This window comes from Phoxinus phoxinus (assembly GCF_949152265.1).
Source record: "Phoxinus phoxinus genome assembly, chromosome: 12".
NCBI classification, from domain to species: domain Eukaryota; kingdom Metazoa; phylum Chordata; class Actinopteri; order Cypriniformes; family Leuciscidae; genus Phoxinus; species Phoxinus phoxinus.
The window spans coordinates 10,477,572-10,497,241 of record NC_136887.1 but is presented as its reverse complement, the minus strand read 5'-3'; the positions used below and the strand labels follow the sequence as shown (position 1 = coordinate 10,497,241).

The window sequence follows — 19,670 nt, the reverse complement described above, 5'->3', positions numbered from 1 at the left end:
AAATCATGGGCTAATTTTCATTTTTGGGTGAACCGTCCCTTTAAGTTAAAAATATTATTGCATACCTCATACTGTCGATCAACAAATACATTATTTTTGTTAAATGTTTGCTTGAAAAAATTTATTGCTATTGTAATGCTATTTTGTTTGATAATGCCGTAACATTCATACATATTTTAAGTGTGACTCAGGGCTCCAAACACTTCTTGTGACTGTTGTATTCGGCTGTTCTCCTCGCGTGAGTCTAGAGGTTTGCGGTTCAGTTTTTTCTTCTTGCAATTTGTTTTCAAGCCAATTAGGAATGTAACCCTCTGACCCCCTTAATACCAAGCTACCTCTTTGTCTCTTAAACATCATGACATGCCTCCCCTGCTGGCATACCCTGTTCAAGGTGAAAGGTTTCCCGTGCCTAAACAACAGCCGCAGAGTTGACTGACGTTAAGTGACCGGTGGAATGCAGAAAGATTTCCTCACCATTGTCAGACAGGACATGCGACAGATGTTCTGCCCAACATGATTATTTTATTTCATTTATATATATATTATATATTATATATATATATATATATATATATATATATATATATATATATATATATATATATTCAAGCTGGCTATTTATAATAATTTTTTGAATAGTACTTGTCTTATTGCATTCTTTTTTTTAACCATTTTATTTTATAATTATTTTGTGAAGACAAATATTTCTAATTTTAAAAAATATATATACTAAGTATGCAATTTTTTTTAAATCTCAAGGGATTGTGGGAAAACATATGAGACGAAGTCGCTACTGAAATGAGTGTTGTTTCTATTTTTCTTTCATTAATGAACATGTTTAAATGTGTTGCACTCATTAATGGTTATTTTATGGTGTGGTTGCCCAGGCTGAATCTTTACAGTTGGTTTCTGTTTTTTTGTCTGTTATAAGAGTGAAAAGCATAGCCAGCTGTTAGTTGAAATCCACACAGCAGTTGGAATGTGTGAAGTGTGTGAGAGTTGTGGAAGTGGTTTCAGCGCTTGGGAATCGCTGAGGCTCCAATCTGCATTTGTGTGAGCCGAAGAGATTTTCTGTACAGTCAAGTCACCATTATTTATATAGTGCTTTATACAATACCGATTGTTTCACAGCAGCTTTACAGTGATAAAAGGAAAATGAATGAAATTAGAGTCAGTTCAGTATGAATTCAGTTCCGTTGTAAAGATCATCATTTATTTAATTAGTTATTTTTACTAATTGGCTTGTGTATGTCGTCATCCAGCTCAGTTCAGTTCTCAATCAGTAGTGTCAGTGCAGTCAAATCAATAGTGTGCTATTGAGAATATAGTTATGCAATAGAGTTTGCCACTCTATTGCATGAAATATTTTAAACACAATTGAAATACTGGTGAATCGCTCCAACAGCTGCTGGCTGTAATATGTCTCTCAGCCTCTCCAAGGATCAGGCCTGATAAAATTACCTATATGGGGATATAAGAGGCTCTTTTGTAGCAGGTGTAGGTGTCATTTTCCCAAATCCCAAATCCATTGTCCATTGGAGGTCCAGTTAAACTCTCAAACCTCATACTGTGTTGATGTACGCATACTATGTTGAAATACATTTGTGATGCTGGCTGTCTTGTTAAAGGAATAGTTCACCCCCAAAAAATATTCATTTATGTAGTTCAAAAACAAAAAGCTCCATAAAAGTATCTTTAAAACGTTAAAAATAGCAATGATGATTTGTGAAATATTTTTCGTTGAATTGGTGGATCCAATTCACAAAACCTGAATGACTGATTCGTTTACTGAATAATTCATTCATGAGTCAGACTAATGCGGGTCTCGAGTTCGCAGTGATTCACTGAATTATCAGGAATTCATTTAATTTCAGTGTGTCACACCAAATGATGGTTTGACTTCATAAAAATTCATGCAGTTGACACTATGATGGTGTTTTACATCCTTTTTTAAGCTTCATTGTAATAGGTTGAAAAAGAGCAACCTGCACATTATTCAAAATATCTCCTCTCTTGTGTTCCACGGAAGAAATGAGGGTGATTAAATGGTGACAGAATTTACATTTTGTATGAAATATCTCTTTAAACACTTTTTTTTAAACAGCACAATGCGTGTTTGAGACACTAGAGCTGTGTTTCAAGTAGAGGCCCTGTTTCTAAAAATATTTGGCAGGATAGCTGATTCACAGCCGGCTCCCGTGGGTCTGATCATTTTATTTTGAGCGGGAGTGGAAACGGAGACGAAGGTTGTTCACGGGGCGGAACCGCCAGTGAAAGACCCTCACGTGACGCCAGTGCAAAGGAAAATAACCGCGAGGCAGATGACAGATCAGCGTCCCGCAAGGGCAAAATTCGATGTACACTGACAGGTACAAGTGCTGTGACGACGGATTCATTTGAGACAATATTCCATGATTGCCGGCCACGTGAGGTTCCCCTTCAGTCAATGGACAATTTGTCGGATCTGGCTGTGCCTTTCGGGGTCAGGGTATTCTTCTCCTGTGGCGCCACAATGAATACAGGGCTGAAGCGCTTTACAAGGACAAGCTGACGGGGGAAGGGGGAGATCGGAACGGGAAACTACAGAAGTGCTGCGTTTGTAATTTTATACAGGTACTTCATGTGGACCCCATTATGCAAATAGCACGCCATAAGCCTTGGACCAAAAACTCGGCTTTTTTCCAGTCACTTTTCTTTTTTTTTTTAACTGAAAATGATACAAAGCCCCTCTATGACCAGATTTTATATTGCACATTAAGAACACATGGGCCGAGCGTCGACCCGGCACTACTTCACTCCCAGCTGACGTTGTGTGAGCGCAAGAGCTTTGAGAGGAATGTCCTGCAACCCCCTTCCTCTGGTGCATCTCACTACCTCTCCAGACAAATGGAGGGCTGTCCTCATGATACACCCAGTCTACATTAGATCCCAGTACTGGATGCCATTCTTTTTCACGGGTCAGCTTGACTCGAGGTGTCTTATGTGCCGCTTTGCCCTGGTCAGGTGCCCACAGAGCGTGTAGATGAAACGCTTTCTGATGGAGAGCGGCACAGACAAACGAGGTTAGTCATGGCCGAGACACGGTGTGGAATGTGTGTGAGGCGGGAGGAGCGAACAGACTCCGGCAGAGGCCCGGGAATGCCAGGGAAGACACTTATAGTGGAAATTGGAGTTTGATTTTGGAGGGAATTATTATTATTAATAAAATAATTATGTGTTTAAATGTGTTTTATGTTTGTATATGTGTGGATGGGGTATATATATATTTAATATTTTTTTGCTTTTATGCATTCAAAAAATAATAGAACTCAAACACACACAAAATTAAAACAAAACTCTCATTGCTAAGATATTCTGGGTGGTTGCCAGGGTGTTGTGCTGTGGTTGCCAAGGAGTTTTGAGTGGTTGATAAAATGTTCTGGGTGGTTGCTTGTAGGGGCAACATTTTATATCACAATATTCTTTCAACTTTGGTTTATAATGATATTATAACAAAAAAAAACAAAAGTTTTATGGAAATGTGATTATAAAGTACTGAAAAAAAGAATTGTCCTTAGACCACAAAATTAATGGTAGATCACAAATGTATTTATTTGTTTTAAGTTTACATTACCATTCAAAAGTTTTGGGATGGTAAAAAAAAACATATTTTTGAAAGAAGTCTCTTATGCTCACCAATATATTTGGAATAATTTAATATATAAAAAAATATATAAAAAAATTCCTGTGATGCAAAGCTGAATACGCTATTCTTCAGTGTCACATGATCCTTCAGAATTCATACCAATACTATGATTTTCTGCTTAAGATGCATTTCTTATTATACAATGATTGATCTGCAGCCAGAATGCTGCAGCCCGTCTTGTCTTCAACGAGCCGAAAAGGGCCCACGTCACTCCTCTGTTCATCTCTCTGCACTGGCTACCACTCGCTGCTCGCATCAAGTTCAAGGCATTGACACTTGCTTACAGAACGACCACAGGCTCAGCTCCCTCGTACTTTCACTCGCTCCTACGAGTCTACATCCCTACCAGAAGCCTGCGATCGGTCAATGAGCGACGGCTCGTGGTACCATCACAGAGAGCTACAAAATCACTCTCCAGAACATTCTCATTCACGGTTCCATGCTGGTGGAATGATCTCCCTACCCTCGTCCAGAATGCAGAATCCCTGACTACATTCAAAAGACAACTGAAAACTCATCTCTTCCGTGAGCACTTGACATAAAAAAAAAAAAAATAAAAAAAAAAAAAAAAAACTCTTATCCTCCCTTGTTTGGCTTATGCTACTCTGAGCAATGCCTGAACTTTGTATTTTGAGCACTTCTTGCGTTATTTTTGCCTCTTCACGATGACTCGCTTGCTGTAGTCCTCAGTTGTAAGTCGCTTTGGATAAAAGCGTCTGCTAAATGACTAAATGTAAATGTAAATGATCTGTCTGAATACGCTATTTTGATTTGCTGGAAGGTGTGCAATAAAACCGTTTAATGCACATGTAGTTCAGAGTCAGTTTATTCACCATTCTATATTAATGCACTGTTTTCATTGAAACAAACACACACACGTCACTGGGAGATCGTGCTGCGCACACATTCAGGGGCACAGAAACTCATCAACGCTGCCCAACAACTTTTATTGATAAAATAGCTTCACTACTGAATCGCTCGTTTATATTTCTCAGCAATGAGGGGGTAACGCCGCTGGTTTTGAAGTAATTAAACTTAAAGCTTTGTTATTAATAGAGATAGATGCCGAACAGACACCGTTAATTCACACACACACACAAACACACACACACACACACACACACACACACACACACACCTCTCATCTCTCTCTTTGAACTTATGAACGCTATTGTAAATACTCATGATCAATGCAGTGAAACAGTTTCATGTAGGCCTACTTACATTCTTCAATATAAAACATTGTGGCCCTTTTATCATGCAGAATATCAAAAGTGATTGCTTATTCAAAAATAACAAGCCTCTCCTCAATATATTGAAAATACCTCGTTGATAATACCACAATATGGATTAGGCTTCAACCTGCATCTGTTGATGTAGTGCAATGGGGCTCCTAGTTAACGAATATAGAAAGTTTATTACAAAAGTGAGCGATTGCAGGTGCTGGCCTCCTATCTGAAGTGGGGTTGTGCCCTGAGCACAGATAAGACAGAGAAGTGTGATCGGACAGGCTCGTCTCAGCCTTTATCAGGCAGCTGGAGGCTGTCACTGTTAAATATTAGCCATAGAGATATCGGCCACCCGTCCCTCCGGCACACACTGCTAATAGTTTCCCTTTGCTATACTGTTTTGATATCAAGTTGTCCTTGTGCTGTGTCACAATCTTTCTCCCTCCTCTTTTCAGCACTCCACACTTTGACCTGTGCTTGTAACCTCAAACCCAGCTAAAGCTGTCTCGGCCATTTCATGTTTTTCAATGGTAATTTCATACTTGCGACTTAAGTAACTAATTCATCATCGTATACTCCAAAATCGGCTTTGATCTCAATGGATTGTCAGCCTGACATCATTACGTTTTAAACGTCTAACATTTGATTCAAGCCACCAGTTGCCTTGTGGAAAGATGCAAATTGCAGATGCTGTAGACTGGTGTGTGATGAGCGACCATTTATAGCTGTGTTTTTATTCTTTGTTGTCCTGGGGGAGAGAAGGGGTGGATATCTTTTGCTCATGCTCTGCATTCCCGGCCTCTGTGAGCCGCTTGTCTGAGTGGTAAAGTGGAATTAGCCGCTTCGCCCTGCCAAATAGAACACACTCGGGTGTGTGATTCGCTGGGCCGGTTCGCCTTGCACTGGTCTCATAAACGGGGCTTTGTGAGTTGATGAAAAGCTAATAATTAATTTAAACAAATGTAACATTCAAACAAAGAAATGGGGCTGTACAAGTAATCAAAATGAAACTCAAATAGCAGAATATCTGATTAAATGGCATGTGTTTCAGAGTGAAGCACGGCACTGTGTTCATTTAAACACATACAGTTGATAATAGTGTTTCAGAGCTCAGTTCATGGTAAATGCTGCTTATCAGGAACTCCATCTCTGCAAGCGCTGCAAGTTTAACATGCATTTGGGAACGTAATGTGTGATAGGCTCATTCGCATAATTTTCTAAACTATTTGTGGACAGAAGTTTGGCATTTCATCAATATAACAATTTTTGGGCCAAGTCATACAGCCCTATATTCACCAGACAGAAATTTGGAATAATTAGTTTTTTTTAATAAATCTCTTATGCTCGCCAACCTGCATTTATTTTATTTGATGCAGTAAAAACAGTAATAAACAGTTGTGCTGCTTAATATTTTTGTGGAGGAAAAAATATTTATTTGTTTAGTAAACAGATTTTGCTGTCACTTTTGATCAATTTAATTCATCCTCGCTGAATAAAAGTATTCATTTCTTTTTCCCCTGTAAAAATCTTGCTTACCCCATGGTAGTGTATCACGGTTTTCACAAAAATATGAATCAGCACAACTGTTTTCAATATTGATTATAATAATAAATATTTTTTGGAGCAGCAAATCAGCATATTAGAATAATTTCTGGTGGTTTATGTGACACTGAAGATTGGAGTAATGATGCTGAAAATTCAGCTTTGCATCACAGGAATACATTTGAAAATATATTCACATAAAAATCTGTTATTTTAAATTGTAATAATATTTCACAATATTACTGTTTTCATTGTACGGTACTTTTTGATCACATAAATGCTGCCTTTGTGAGCGTAAGAGACTTCTTTCAAAAACATGATACAAAATTTAATTTTTTACAAACTTTTGACTGGAAGTATATATAAATAGGGTAACACTTTACAATAAGGTTCATTAGTTAACATTAATTATTGTATTAAGTTACATTAATTAACAATGATCAATGAATTTGATACAGTATTTATTAATCTTTGTTAACGTTAGTTAATAAAAATACAGCTGTTCATTGCTTGTTCATGTTAGTTCATTAACTAATGTCAACAAATACAACCTTTGATTTTAATAATGTATTAGTAAATGTTGGAATTAATATGAGCCAAGATTAATAAATGCTGTAGAAGTATTGTTCATTCTTAGTTCATGTTAACTAAGGTAGTTAACTAATAAACCTTATTGTAAAGTGTTACCATAAATAGTTTTAAAGTAAAAGCAATCAAAATAAAACACTTCACAACAAAAGATGTGATGTTTTACCTGCATGTCATGTGACCATTAACCAACATCAGAGAACTGTGAACATGCAAAGTTGATGTTAAATTATAAAAATATTAACTAATCTCAGGGGGTACTTCAAGAAAACATAAGGTGTTTCGCTGACTGAAATGTTTGGGAACCGCTGGTCTAGCGTACCATATGCTACCCAAACATATTGTCCTGGTTCATACGTGTGTTCCCGACTCAGCCATTAGCCATCGCTGAGTCCACACGGCTAACCCGGCACCCTGTGGAGGTCATTTTTATCTCCCCCTGTGAAACATAAAGCCCCCACAGCAGCCACGTGTAATTGAAGTTGTGGCCTTTAACACAGTTTTTCGCCAGCGTGCAATAAGAAGCTGGCTTTTCCTTCGGTTTCCAGGCTGAGGTCGCAGCCCTGGGAATTCTGTGCTCTGTATTTTTTCAGGCTCCCCTTTCACGTCCAATACATCTGGATAATTGTCATCCAGACCCAAGTTTCTTCTATTGAGCTCTCATAAAAGTCTTTATAACCAGTGGAAGTATGTCGTCCTTTAAATACTCCTCGGTTCTTGGCTCTTTAGCTTGCGAAAACAACGCCTGCTGAACGTGTCCTTTTCATAGCTTTTCAGCACTCTGATTTCCAGACTTTACTGCAACATTTCGTTTCTCAATTCGTTTACACCGAGAAGACAGGTGCTGTTTAAAACGAACATGATCTGGGTTAATTTGGAAGGACAAACCATGCTTTGTTTCCAGTGAACCTGTGGCCGTTATATAAGGTGAGATGGAGGTTTACACTCCTCAGAACTGACAGCTTTAAATGTTTCTGGAATAAGTCCCATTGAGGTCTGGCTCTTTGACCAGCATTATTCATTTCCCATCAAAGACTCTTTCTACTTTGACAATTATATATTGGCCCAGACTTTACATGGCAAAAAAGAACAACAAAAGAAGTTAAAAAAAGTGTGTGTGTGTGTGTGTGTGTGTTTGTGTGTGTGAACATCTAAACAAGATACATTTACTTTAAAAGCAAAGTTGTGTTTTAGGAAAGTATATCTTCTTCATTGACATTTTAAACCTCACCATTTTTTTTTTATGCTTAGATTATTTAAATGTATTCGTAAAAATACACTATGGGAATGTAGTATGAAAACTAGCATTGAGCATCTTTGTTTTAAAAAATAAAGAGATTGTGTCGTGTCCCTATAGTGTGCAATGTCAGAACAGCAAACGGAACTTAAAAACTTTAAAGAATCTGCTGACTGGTCGACATGGCAACTTTATCTGCTCAACACCCAACACCCAACTGGCTTCTGGTTCTGAGATTCCCAGAAAAGTGTGTCTCCTTTGGGGCCATGGCAGAACGGCAGAGCCAGCCAAACCTCTCTTTTTCCCACCGCTCCAGCCCTTCATTAGATAAACCACTCACTCACTCACTGCTCCAGTTTGTGGGATCCTGTGCCATTCACAACATGGTTTCTTTACCCTCATCTGGAAACCCAATACATGATGCCTAATGCATGTCATGTTTTGTTCTGTATCTGTTTTTAAATTGATTGCATGTAATAATATTGATTAAAGGCCTGTTTAACTGTGCGTTACATTACTATTTATTTGAAACTTCCAATAAGACGTATAAAGTTTTTTCATTCTTGACTTTTGTGTGATTTCAAGGCTACTTAAAAAAAATTCAATTGTAGACTTTTCCATTTGTTAAATTTATTAATAATTTAAACTTACAATGTAAGACAAAACAAAATTGTTGAAAAACAAATAATGTTCTGGCCTTACGCGGAAGAGAATGAAATTGGTGTTCGCGTGTTGCTCTGTGTGCGCACAGAAAACAGACCATGAGGTCGAATTGACTTTCACTTCTTGTGCTCGAATGGTTTAAAATCGCTTGAATGTTTAAACTGACAGGACCTAAAACACGTGCAAATGATAAACTTTCGCTCACGTGCGTTTCGATCAATTACAATACCCATACCAATCCGTCTATCACGGATGCACACATCGCAATTTCAATGCTAAAGTGATACATTGTGAAATATCGGAATACACGATTGCGTATACTTTGTTACGACCGTCTAGAGCAGCCGTAACAAGTGCTCACACACAATGTGAATGTTAAGCAAAAGTGAGTTTATTAACAAGAAAATAGTGAAAACCAGAAACAATGGGATCAAATTCAGGAGGGAACAAGGCCAAAATAACAAACAAAAATAACTAGTTTAGTACCCTCTTAATTCCCCAAAAGAAAGAAAGCACATCAAAAGAAAAATACAATGTAGCTTCCCTAACTCCCTTTACCCAAAACATAGAGTTGCTTTCGAAACATGAAAGCTGCGTGGACATGACACAGCGCAAGAGACGGAGTGGATTGCAGAAAATGAAGTATTCCTGACCCACCCTCGGGCCCCCTCCACATAAGTCTTGATTTTTTTTATATGGATATGCCAATGTAAGTCTATGGGATTTTCCCCTCAATTACACTTTCGATCAACAGAATACATTGCAGATTTCTTGGAGGTCTTGTCTGATGGAAAGACGACCAGCCCACCGCCTCAGGGCAGCGTTAACTGTCATGCTTTTGCAATTGGTAGCAATTGACCTATTGACAGCAGGGGAAATGTCTGTTCTTTACCTGTCTGAATGAGTGCAATATCCCCGTCACTTTCACGTGTGGCCCCAGGCAGTGACAGAAACACAAGGGGAGGAGATGGGCTCTTAGATGAGACAGCAGATTACAGATATTACTTGCATATCTGAGATATACAGTCTTTCTAATGCTACATATTTACAGCTCTTGCAATCCGTTGTTATTTCTCCGATGGTTTGATCTAAACCCCTACATACTGGACTTCTGCAATTATTCAGCCTAAACCACATTGTGTTTTTGTATAATTATTAGCCTTAGATATGCTGTGAATTTTTTTTATGATAATTTAATAATGATGTCCCTTTGACTACAGTACAGTATTTGCATAATTAATTATTATTGGTCTAGTCTTCCTTGCATTTGTTTATATTTTACATACTACTAAAACTTTCAACACTGGTATTTCTTTCTGGAAATGCAAAACTTCCAACATATAATATTTTGCATGTTATATGTGTGTGTTTGTGTAAGCTGCAAATGAAGGAACACAGTTATGCATGAAAAGCAGAAAAGCTTTTTGACTCTGGCCATGCCTTAAAATTCCTGATTTGCTGCGGATTTAGTATCACATAAATGTGGTCTTAAAAAAATAATGATGTCTTTCTTTCTTTTAGTGTTTGTGTGTAACTGTACTTAGCGGTGTAAATAAGATTACCATTGATTACTTATAGTCATTGAGTTGCTGAATTTTGGTTTCATTTTAAAACAGAACCTCATAATAAGACACCGATGCCCCAGAGTCAAAATGACCTTGAATGTAGGTTTGTTTTCCAACAGAAATAGTAAAGATGAAATTATTCCAAAAAATGTTCCAATGATTACAGTTTTGTGTTCTAACTTTCCAAATGCTGGTTAAATTATAGTGTAGTTTGCATTCTAAGTTTTGACATGCAATAGTTAGTCTCACAAATTGAAGAAAAACAATGTATGCGATTGACATCTTTTGTAACTACTAAAGTTTTGACCATTTTCAGCCTGATCAGTTTTTCAGTTTTGCTTGTGTAGCTGTTGGCTCTCAAAACCTCATGGTGGCAACATGTGATATCCCACAAACCCCTTCATTGCAGCTTTCCCCGAGGGAGACCCTTACTCAATCTGGCAAATGTTTTAAGAGGTTTTTCATTTCATCCGACTCTCGTTGGCTCTTTTCCGCCCTTGGTCGGCTTTAGTAAACAGATTCTGGAGCTCACCGAACAGAGCGTTTCAATGTTAATTGCCGGTTGGACTTCCTGGACACAAAAATGTTTAAATACTTCATAAGCAACAAGAAAGCTATTAATATGACAAATGGTGAGGTTGTTTTCATGCATGTCCTAGTTGTTAAGGATCTGTAAATACAAGTGAAGTCACTTAATTCCATCTCACTTGTGTCACCTTGGGAAAAATCTTAGTTTGCACTGAAGGCCAACCCCAGCTGTTAGAGACCACACCATACATCATAACTGGAGGATGTTTACATTCCTTGTTCTACATTTTCGGCCAGCCATGAACCATCCTTCAAGATGGTGTAAATCTACAATAATTACTCTGATTTAATGCAATCAAACTCATAACATCCTTTATTTAATGTGATGTTCATGGTGTTTAGAGGTTGGGAGCCGCAGACTATGTTCTTTGACTCAGAATGACTTGTGGTCTTAAACTGAAATGGGATCTTAAAGTGCCCCTATTATGCTATTATGCTAATTTTGTTTTAGAGGTCTCCTACAACAGGTTTACATGCATCAAAGATAAAAAAACCACTTCCATTTTCTCACAGTAATTATATATTGTTTAATTCTCAAACGACTTGTCGGATGAATCCGTTTCTCTAAATCCCTCCTTTCTGCGAGCCTACTCTGCTCTGATTGGCCAGACGGCCTAGTCTGTTACGATTGGTCTACCGCTTACAGTGCACGTCAGAAGCTAAATTCTCATTACCATAACTGAACTTCAGCTCCGGAGGCTATTATGAAACCATAATAGGGACACTTTAATTTCTGCTTTGACAGATTTGATTGTATGTGTTTGGTCTGTTTGATTTGAACTAAAATATTCTTGATTTAAATACAACTTAATAAATATATAGGACTAAGAACTGTGGACCAGTACAGTTTGTCTCTCAGTTTGTAAAAAGAATAAACAAAGAAAAAACGTGGTGTTATCACCCTGTCATCATTTACTCATCATTGACAGCATCATTTACTCTCCCTCATGTCATTCCAAACTTTCGGTCATTACATAAATTAGGATTTTTTCAATATTTTCCCATATTTTTTGTCTGTCTTTGTTTCTTGTGTTGTTGTTTTTTACCATATTTTATATTTTCTATGTATGCGTGTTGATGTGCAATGTTTATAAATGAATAAAAGCCTAAATGAAATCTGTTTATTATTAAAAACAAAGCGATTGTCTCTCCTCAGAAGACTTTGATCAAACTGCTTAATTCATATGGATTAATTTTACAACGTCAACTTTTTGAAAATTAAAAAGGTTTATTACAAAGACTTTCAATGGATATACAAAAAAAATTTACAAAATAAAAAATATCTACATTTGTGTTTTCCGAAGATGAACTAAAGTCATACAGATTTGGAACCACGTGAGAGTGTTTAAACAATAAAATAATTGTCATTTTTTTGGTGACCTTGGACTTAAAATTTACTCAAATGTATCAGAGGGTTTCAAAAGTAGACTAGAAATGTGAATATCTGTTTAAGCTCTTATCCAAATATTATCATTTTGAATGTGGTGGAACTACTTTTCTAGGAGGATATGGTTTTACGTTACCCACATAATTCCTGAGCGTTTTGCTTCATTTAAAAAGTGTTTTGTTCATAGTTATATCCCATTTGTTCATTGGAAGCTTATGTTGCATCTGACCTATAATATTCCTTTAATTTCCACAGCTCCAGAGCTGTTAGTTTTGGGCATATTCACAATCCATTTCCGGGAATTAATGGTGGAAAGCAAATAGGGTTAGCAATAAAACAGCCTCCTGTAAGACAGAGGAAGTGAAGGCAGGGTGAAGGTTATCTTACTCTATCACAGCCCGCTTCCTGAAGGTGAATACATTGGCACTCGTGAGCTCAGACCTGCTCGAGAAATTATATTCAAACACATTCTTGCGCTCCAAAGCATGTCCCGTGCTCCCTACACGAGGCCAATCAAAATATTATTCCTCCACTTCTTTCGCACCAAAGGGCCCTATCTAGCTGGCTCAAGGAGAGATATCGATTCTTCAGGGAATGCTTTCTTTACGCCACTCGCCTTGGAGAGGCTTTTTGGCTGAGGGCTGGAGTTAAAAGAAAGTATATGATGGAATGCTACTTGTGTTGGCCTCTTACCGAATCATTTTTTTCCCCCTCATTAGTCGACATTCCAGACGTGCATGTTGGGATACCTTAAGCCAACAAGCCGTAAAAGGGAAGGAGGGATATGGAAGACTGCAACTCGCTGAGAGTTCCCCGGTGCATATGCGAATGAGCGACCGGCCTCCGTATTGTATAGTGCTCTGACAGAAGGGAATGCGTTTATGTTGAATGGAGAAAACAGATTGCCTTTTAAAGAGTTTGACCTGCCGTTCCCCTCATTCAACAAGCTCTTTCCTCACAAATACTCTCACACACCCAATATTTACACAGACGTGCAGGCTTTTTAAAGTACCTGCTGTTAAAAAGTGTGTTGTTGCGCATTGGAAACACGTTTATTTATTCAGACATTGATAATACTGTCACTCCATGTTGTCATTTCTCTTTTCGGAGGGTGCTTTCTCCGACTTTTGTGGGCGCCGTTGCATTAACCAAGGCCATCTTTGGGCCGGAGGGAGAAGAGTTGGAAGGCAAACCGAGCACTGTGAAAGTTCAGGGCCTTTGTTTTCTCCCGCACGCCTCTGATCTGTGAAACGTGCAGTGCTGTCGGTCTGCGAGGAGGAGAAGGCCTCGGGACCGACCTGCGAACAGAAGACCCGGAGCGGGAGGGTCGTAAATCTGCTCAAAGAGGGGGCGTACGGGCCTCCAAAAGGAGAATGAGATTTCAATCTGTGAAACGGCTCACCAGGACGATTTTACTCTGATTTGAAATGGAGCAGGAGAACTGGACTCTGGCGAGTTCCTGCCTGTGACTAATTTCTTTTTCACACTTTCAAACATCATCCATCAACATGTCAGCTAGCCACTGGTGTCTGTGGGACACAGTAGTGTGCTGTAGTCAGGCTGGCTCCAAATCTGTGCCAGGGACTCCTTCATGCTCCCACTAAGCACAACGTCATATCAAAGCAGTGTGAAACCAGGCATGAGATACATTTTTCACTGGAAGTCCCCTTTGATTCGACATCAAACACTTTTGCTGTTAGACTTCATGGACAATTGATATCTATCAGCATATAAAACCGTTTAAAGAATTTCAACATTGCTCTTTTTTCATAGCAAATGTAGATGGTGATGTGTATGGTGCAGAGCTTCAAATAAGGGCATAAAATAGTGCACTTGTGCACTTATCCAAGCAGTAATGATAAACTTCAGTGCTCTAAAATCTTATTTGGTTTGGTTTTCTGTAATATATTCTAAATTGTTGTAATAGTCTTGAAAAACATCTGTAAAAAATATGTTTAAAACTACATACTATTCAGTAGTATTTTGCGTGGTATGCTAATATTTTTAGGGAACAAATAAAGATAAAAATGCATTGCTAAAAATAAAAGTGGTTACTTGATATCTGGTCTCTCCTAGTTTTTGTAAATTTAAAAAAGCAATATACTATCAAAGATTTTTTTTTATGCATTGCTAAAAAAAAAAGGTAATTATTTTGTGGTATTCAGAAGAAGAAAAAATCCTTACTGTATGTCGATGTCTGAAAATGATTTAAAATAAGACAAAGAAGTTAAACTAAGCTAAAACAACTATAATTAAATTCTTTTTAAAAAAGAAGCTATTTCTTTTTTTTCTTTTTTCATCTCCTCAGCAACTTTTTTGTTTTGTTTTTTAAAGATTTTTTGTTGAGATTTTTTTTTTTTTTTTTTTTTTTTAGGTATGCTAAGGGCTGCTTATTTTATGGGCTAGTTTCTATATATTAAAAAAGTTGGAAATTACAGCAGATACACAAAGTAAATTTATTAGCCTACATTTTACATAACTTTACATAAAAGTCTTGCATCATTACAAAACCTTTTGTAACATTTGGTATAAAAATACCTAAAACAGTAATACATTACAAATATGATCATCTCAGCCATGTGAGGCCGTTATAAATTAGCAGATATACATAGAGTGACACACCTGTGATCACTTGAGTTATTAATACGGCAAGTTGCGACCTTAACCTTCAGTTACATCATGTTTACACCATACCCTCATATTAACCTGACATATGGCTTCAGATGACTTTTTCAGATGGGTTTTCCAGACTCATCCTCTGTCATTCAGATGATATCTTTCATCAGATTGCAGATTTAATTTGTCGAGACGGATTTTGAAATGGTTATGTGTTGGATGAACGTCTGATAAAATACTCCTACCTCTTCATTTATCCGAGTGATGGCTACAATTACGGGCGTAAAACGCTATATCCTTTCGTGCGTATGACTGCATGTGGAAATCTGTTTCTCAATTTTTTCACCACAAGATCTTCTTAAGCCCGGTTTTGTGGCAGCTAAATGGATCCAATCTGGCATTAGCCTTACGTAAACAGCTATTAGAGTGACTCACACAGCCTTGAGAGGAACGAGTACGGACAGTATTTGCAGACTCTGACCTTTCTGACCTCCTCGGAGCCTCCAACTGAGGAGCGCACAAACAATGCAGGCCAGTAGCGGACTACGCCAGCGAGACATGGCTGGCTGACACGGGACTGCGGTTACAATTTCCCCACAGACATAAACAGTGACAATATCAATTTCCTGCATTCGGTCTTTTAACGGGAGCGAGCAACATGTGCGTGGGCAGGGGGAAGCCTTCGCTCCGCTCTGCCGGGCCAAGACTCTCTAAACCGCCAACTGATCTCTGAAGCTTTCACTTTACCTCAGTCCAACAGCCGGTATACAAGAATACTGCAGAGTGAACTGCTAAGAAACCATTGAGGATTTTCAGGACAGATAATTCAGCATGATGATCAGAAATTGCGACCAACTTTTGTTCCCTATATTGACGTATTTGTTTGAGTGAAACCGTTTCTTGAATAAGAAACAAGTAAGATGGCACTTGATTTGTTAATTGGGTGTTTATTTGATTGTAGAAAGTTGTTGTTTGCTAATTGCTTGATCGGTTCACGCTGGTCAAGTCAAGTCATCTTTATTTATATAGCGCTTTTTACAATACAGATTTTTTCAAAGCAGCTTTACAGGAAAATAATGCAACAAAGTTTGTTTCTAGAAGAAAATAGCATCATAGTCCAGTTTAAGTAAGTTCAGTGAAGGTTAATTTTTGTTGTAAAAGTTAGTGATAAGCATTGATCCTAAAGGTCTGTTGGTTTGTTTAGAATTCGGGTGCGGAGGACCAGCCCGATCTCATCCCAAGGCGCCATATACTGACGCTTTGACAAATGGCACCCTTTAGCGTCAATATGAGACGCAGATAGATATGGGCCAGAAGGCGCCTCCTAGCGGTCTAACCCTAACCCTACCCCAGACCTAAACCCAACCATAACCGAACAAAGCTCTGTGCGTGTCATATTGACGCTAAAGGGTGCCATGTGCGTTAGATGTAGACGATTTGTCAAAAGCGTCAGTATATGACGCCCAAGGATGAGAATGCGTTGGGAGGACCCACTCGATTCACTTTAAAAAGTCGAAAGTTTGAGTTCATGTGAGCATAATCTAACAGTGAACTTTTTGAATTTTGAATTCTGGTCTCTTTGACGTTCATAACAACAGGAAGGAAGGAAGGAAGGAAGGAAGGAAGGAAGGAAGGAAGGAAGGAAGGAAGGAAGGAAGGAAGGAAGGAAGGAAGGAAGGAAGGAAGGAAGGAAGGAAGGAAGGAAGGAAGGAAGGAAGGAAGGAAGGAAGGAAGGAAGGAAGGAAGGAAGGAAGGAAGGAAGGAAGGAAGGAAGGAAGGAAGGAAGGAAGGAAGGAAGGAAGGAAGGAAGGAAGGAAGGAAGGAAGGAAGGAAGGAAGGAAGGAAGGAAGGAAGGAAGGAAGGAAGGAAGGAAGGAAGGAAGGAAGGAAGGAAGGAAGGAAGGAAGGAAGGAAGGAAGGAAGGAAGGAAGGAAGGAAGGAAGGAAGGAATTTCATGTTCTCACCACAGGTGATGTTTTGAGACCAGTGGCTCTTCGTCAGTCTGATAAAGTCACCTGTGGTCAGACTGATGTGAGCCACTGGGCTCATAACATGAAATAAATGTTTCTATTTTTGGAGCTTTGGTGTGCCAACTTTTCTTTCCTTTTTACTCTTTGATATTCATGTAATTTGTGTAAAATGTGGCCCAGTTTGATTTCAGATAGATTGGGAATATGTTACGTATAGTTTGTGTCCGTAAATACTTCTGGTGGTACGCAAGGATTTTGCAACTAACTTATCACATTATAGAACTCACAGTTTTTGTCTTTTGACTAAATGTCTTTTCATTGTAGTTCATATTTTTGTCATTTGTCCTTTTTTTGTTATTTTTACTCTTGTGGAATTGAATTTAAAAATATTAGTCACATACCAAACACTGTATTCATTAATCAATAATGCATTAATATTGTAATAAAGTATGAAATATATCCATGATGTATCATTACCAAAATACAATTATTGTTAATTTTGCAAATGTAAACCATAATATCATGTTGGTAAAACATTACAATAAGGTTTGATTTGTTCCTTATTGTACAATAGTTAACTGCACTAATTAAAATACCTACAATGCATTTATTTATAGTTCATATCAAAATGTACTAATACATTATTAAAATCAAACGTATCTGTTAAAATAATTGAATGCACCTGAGCTAACATGAACTAAAACTCAACAGTTGTATAATGTTAACAAAGATTAATAAATATTGTATTGAATGTATTTCTCATTGTTAGTTTATGTTAGTTAAAGGGACAGTTCACTCAAAAATTAAAATTAGCCCCTGATTTACTCACCCTCAAGTGACCCATAAAAATGCACCTATCCATCATAAAAGTGCCTCTATCCATCATCAAAAGTCCTCCACATAGATGATAGATGCACTTTTATGGACTTCAAAACAGAAACAGCCATTCACTGCCATTATAAATCTCGCAAGAGCCAGGACATTTTTTTAATATAACTCCGATTGTATTCGTCTGAAAGAAGAATGTCATATACACCTAGGATGACTCGAGGGTGAGTAGATCATGGGCTAATTTTCATTTTTGGGTGAACTGTCCCTTTAATGCATTAATTAACGTTAAATAGTGTGATTAGGTGATTAATCTCATAACGCGGCTATATGGGCTAATTAATTGTTGAGCTAATTAACCCGCTAACAAAGCTCTTTGTTTTACCAGTGTTAATATCCAGCAGCTCAATCTCTAACATACTTTTTCAACTCGTCGTTTTGTTTCTCCTACATTTTCATCAGTAAGTTAACAGGGAGAAGGGTTTGAATTTGTGGCATGTATATGAAGACAGCGCTCTACAATTAAGGAATTACCATCATCTTGTTCTCTGTAGGTCCTCCACGTGTAGCAGAGAAGATCGCCCACCGGCAGACCGTCAGAATCGGACGCACCATGAAGCTTCAGTGTCCCGTGGAGGGCGATCCGCCACCCCTCATCATGTGGACCAAAGACGGACGAAACATCCACAGCGGTTGGATGCGCTTCAGGGTCCTTCAGCAAGCCCTGCGCATCAAAGAGGTGGAGGCAGAGGATGCTGGGACTTTCATTTGTAAAGCCACCAATGGCTTTGGCAGCGTCAACATTAACTACACCCTCATCGTCATCGGTAAGCTTGTTTAGCTTATTTTTCACGAAACCTCTCAAAATAGCAGTTTATTTTGAGAACAATGGCTTTCATGCAGTAATACGTGTGCCTTATTTCATATTTGTACTATCCGGAGAAATTCAGATAAAAAAATTCCACCTAAATGTGTACACAATATGAATGTGTTCTAAAATTAATGCATTTGGAGTATTATAAATGAGTTACCGTGTGCCAGAGGTTAGTCGACTCATTTGCATAAACGTAACAGCCCAAACGATCTCCATATAAGGCTTTCTGCACAGCCTTTCCTTTATAGCCTTTCGTCGCTCACAGCAAACATGAGACTCTCTAAAGATGCGCTTTTACTTGCAAGATCCTCAAAATCAGTTCAAACACAGTTCAACGCGTTTTTAGCCGTTTTTGCTGATCCGTTTGAACGGGGATCGTTTTGACAATGTTGCGGGGGGGAAAAAACTGGAAAAACTTTTCTCATTTTAGTACATCGTTGTAGTGCCCTTAGTTTGGTTTTGTTCTTTTATTGTTTGGCTGTGTTCCCAATACTTTTTTGTTTCTATACTTACTGATCATGGTCTAGTTTGTTTCCATAGTTACTGATTAGTTTAACCTGCATTTCATTTAGCTCCCTTTGTTTGCCCTGTGTATTTATACCCTTACATTTACTGTATATGAGGGAATATATTTAAGATGAAGGATCCATGTATAGATATTATAAGGCCACCCAGAGTATGCAATTGTTTGTTGTTTCAGTTTGTTTAGTACAGTTATTTGTACATTTAGAATTAATTTATTAAAGTTGTTAGTGAATTGTGATTTTTTTTTTTTTGTGAAAACGTTTGAATGCAGATTTCCCAAAGACCCATTATCTCCTAATCTGAACCTTTTTCAATATATTGTAAGCCTACCTGGCCGAAGCATTGACAGAGACAACAACCAGAAATGGCCTAAT

General features: G+C 38.0%; 1 protein-coding gene across 1 annotated transcript in view; it reads left to right on the top strand.

Annotated features, from left to right (window-relative positions):
• Window positions 1-19,670, top strand: part of fgfrl1a (fibroblast growth factor receptor like 1a) — a 57,070-nt gene that overhangs the window by 9,957 nt on the left and 27,443 nt on the right. Inside the window, exon 3 of the mRNA XM_079631018.1 lies at window positions 18,452-18,724. Within this exon, the coding sequence (XP_079487144.1) occupies window positions 18,452-18,724 (273 nt within the window). The remainder of the gene's footprint in view (window positions 1-18,451; window positions 18,725-19,670) is intronic.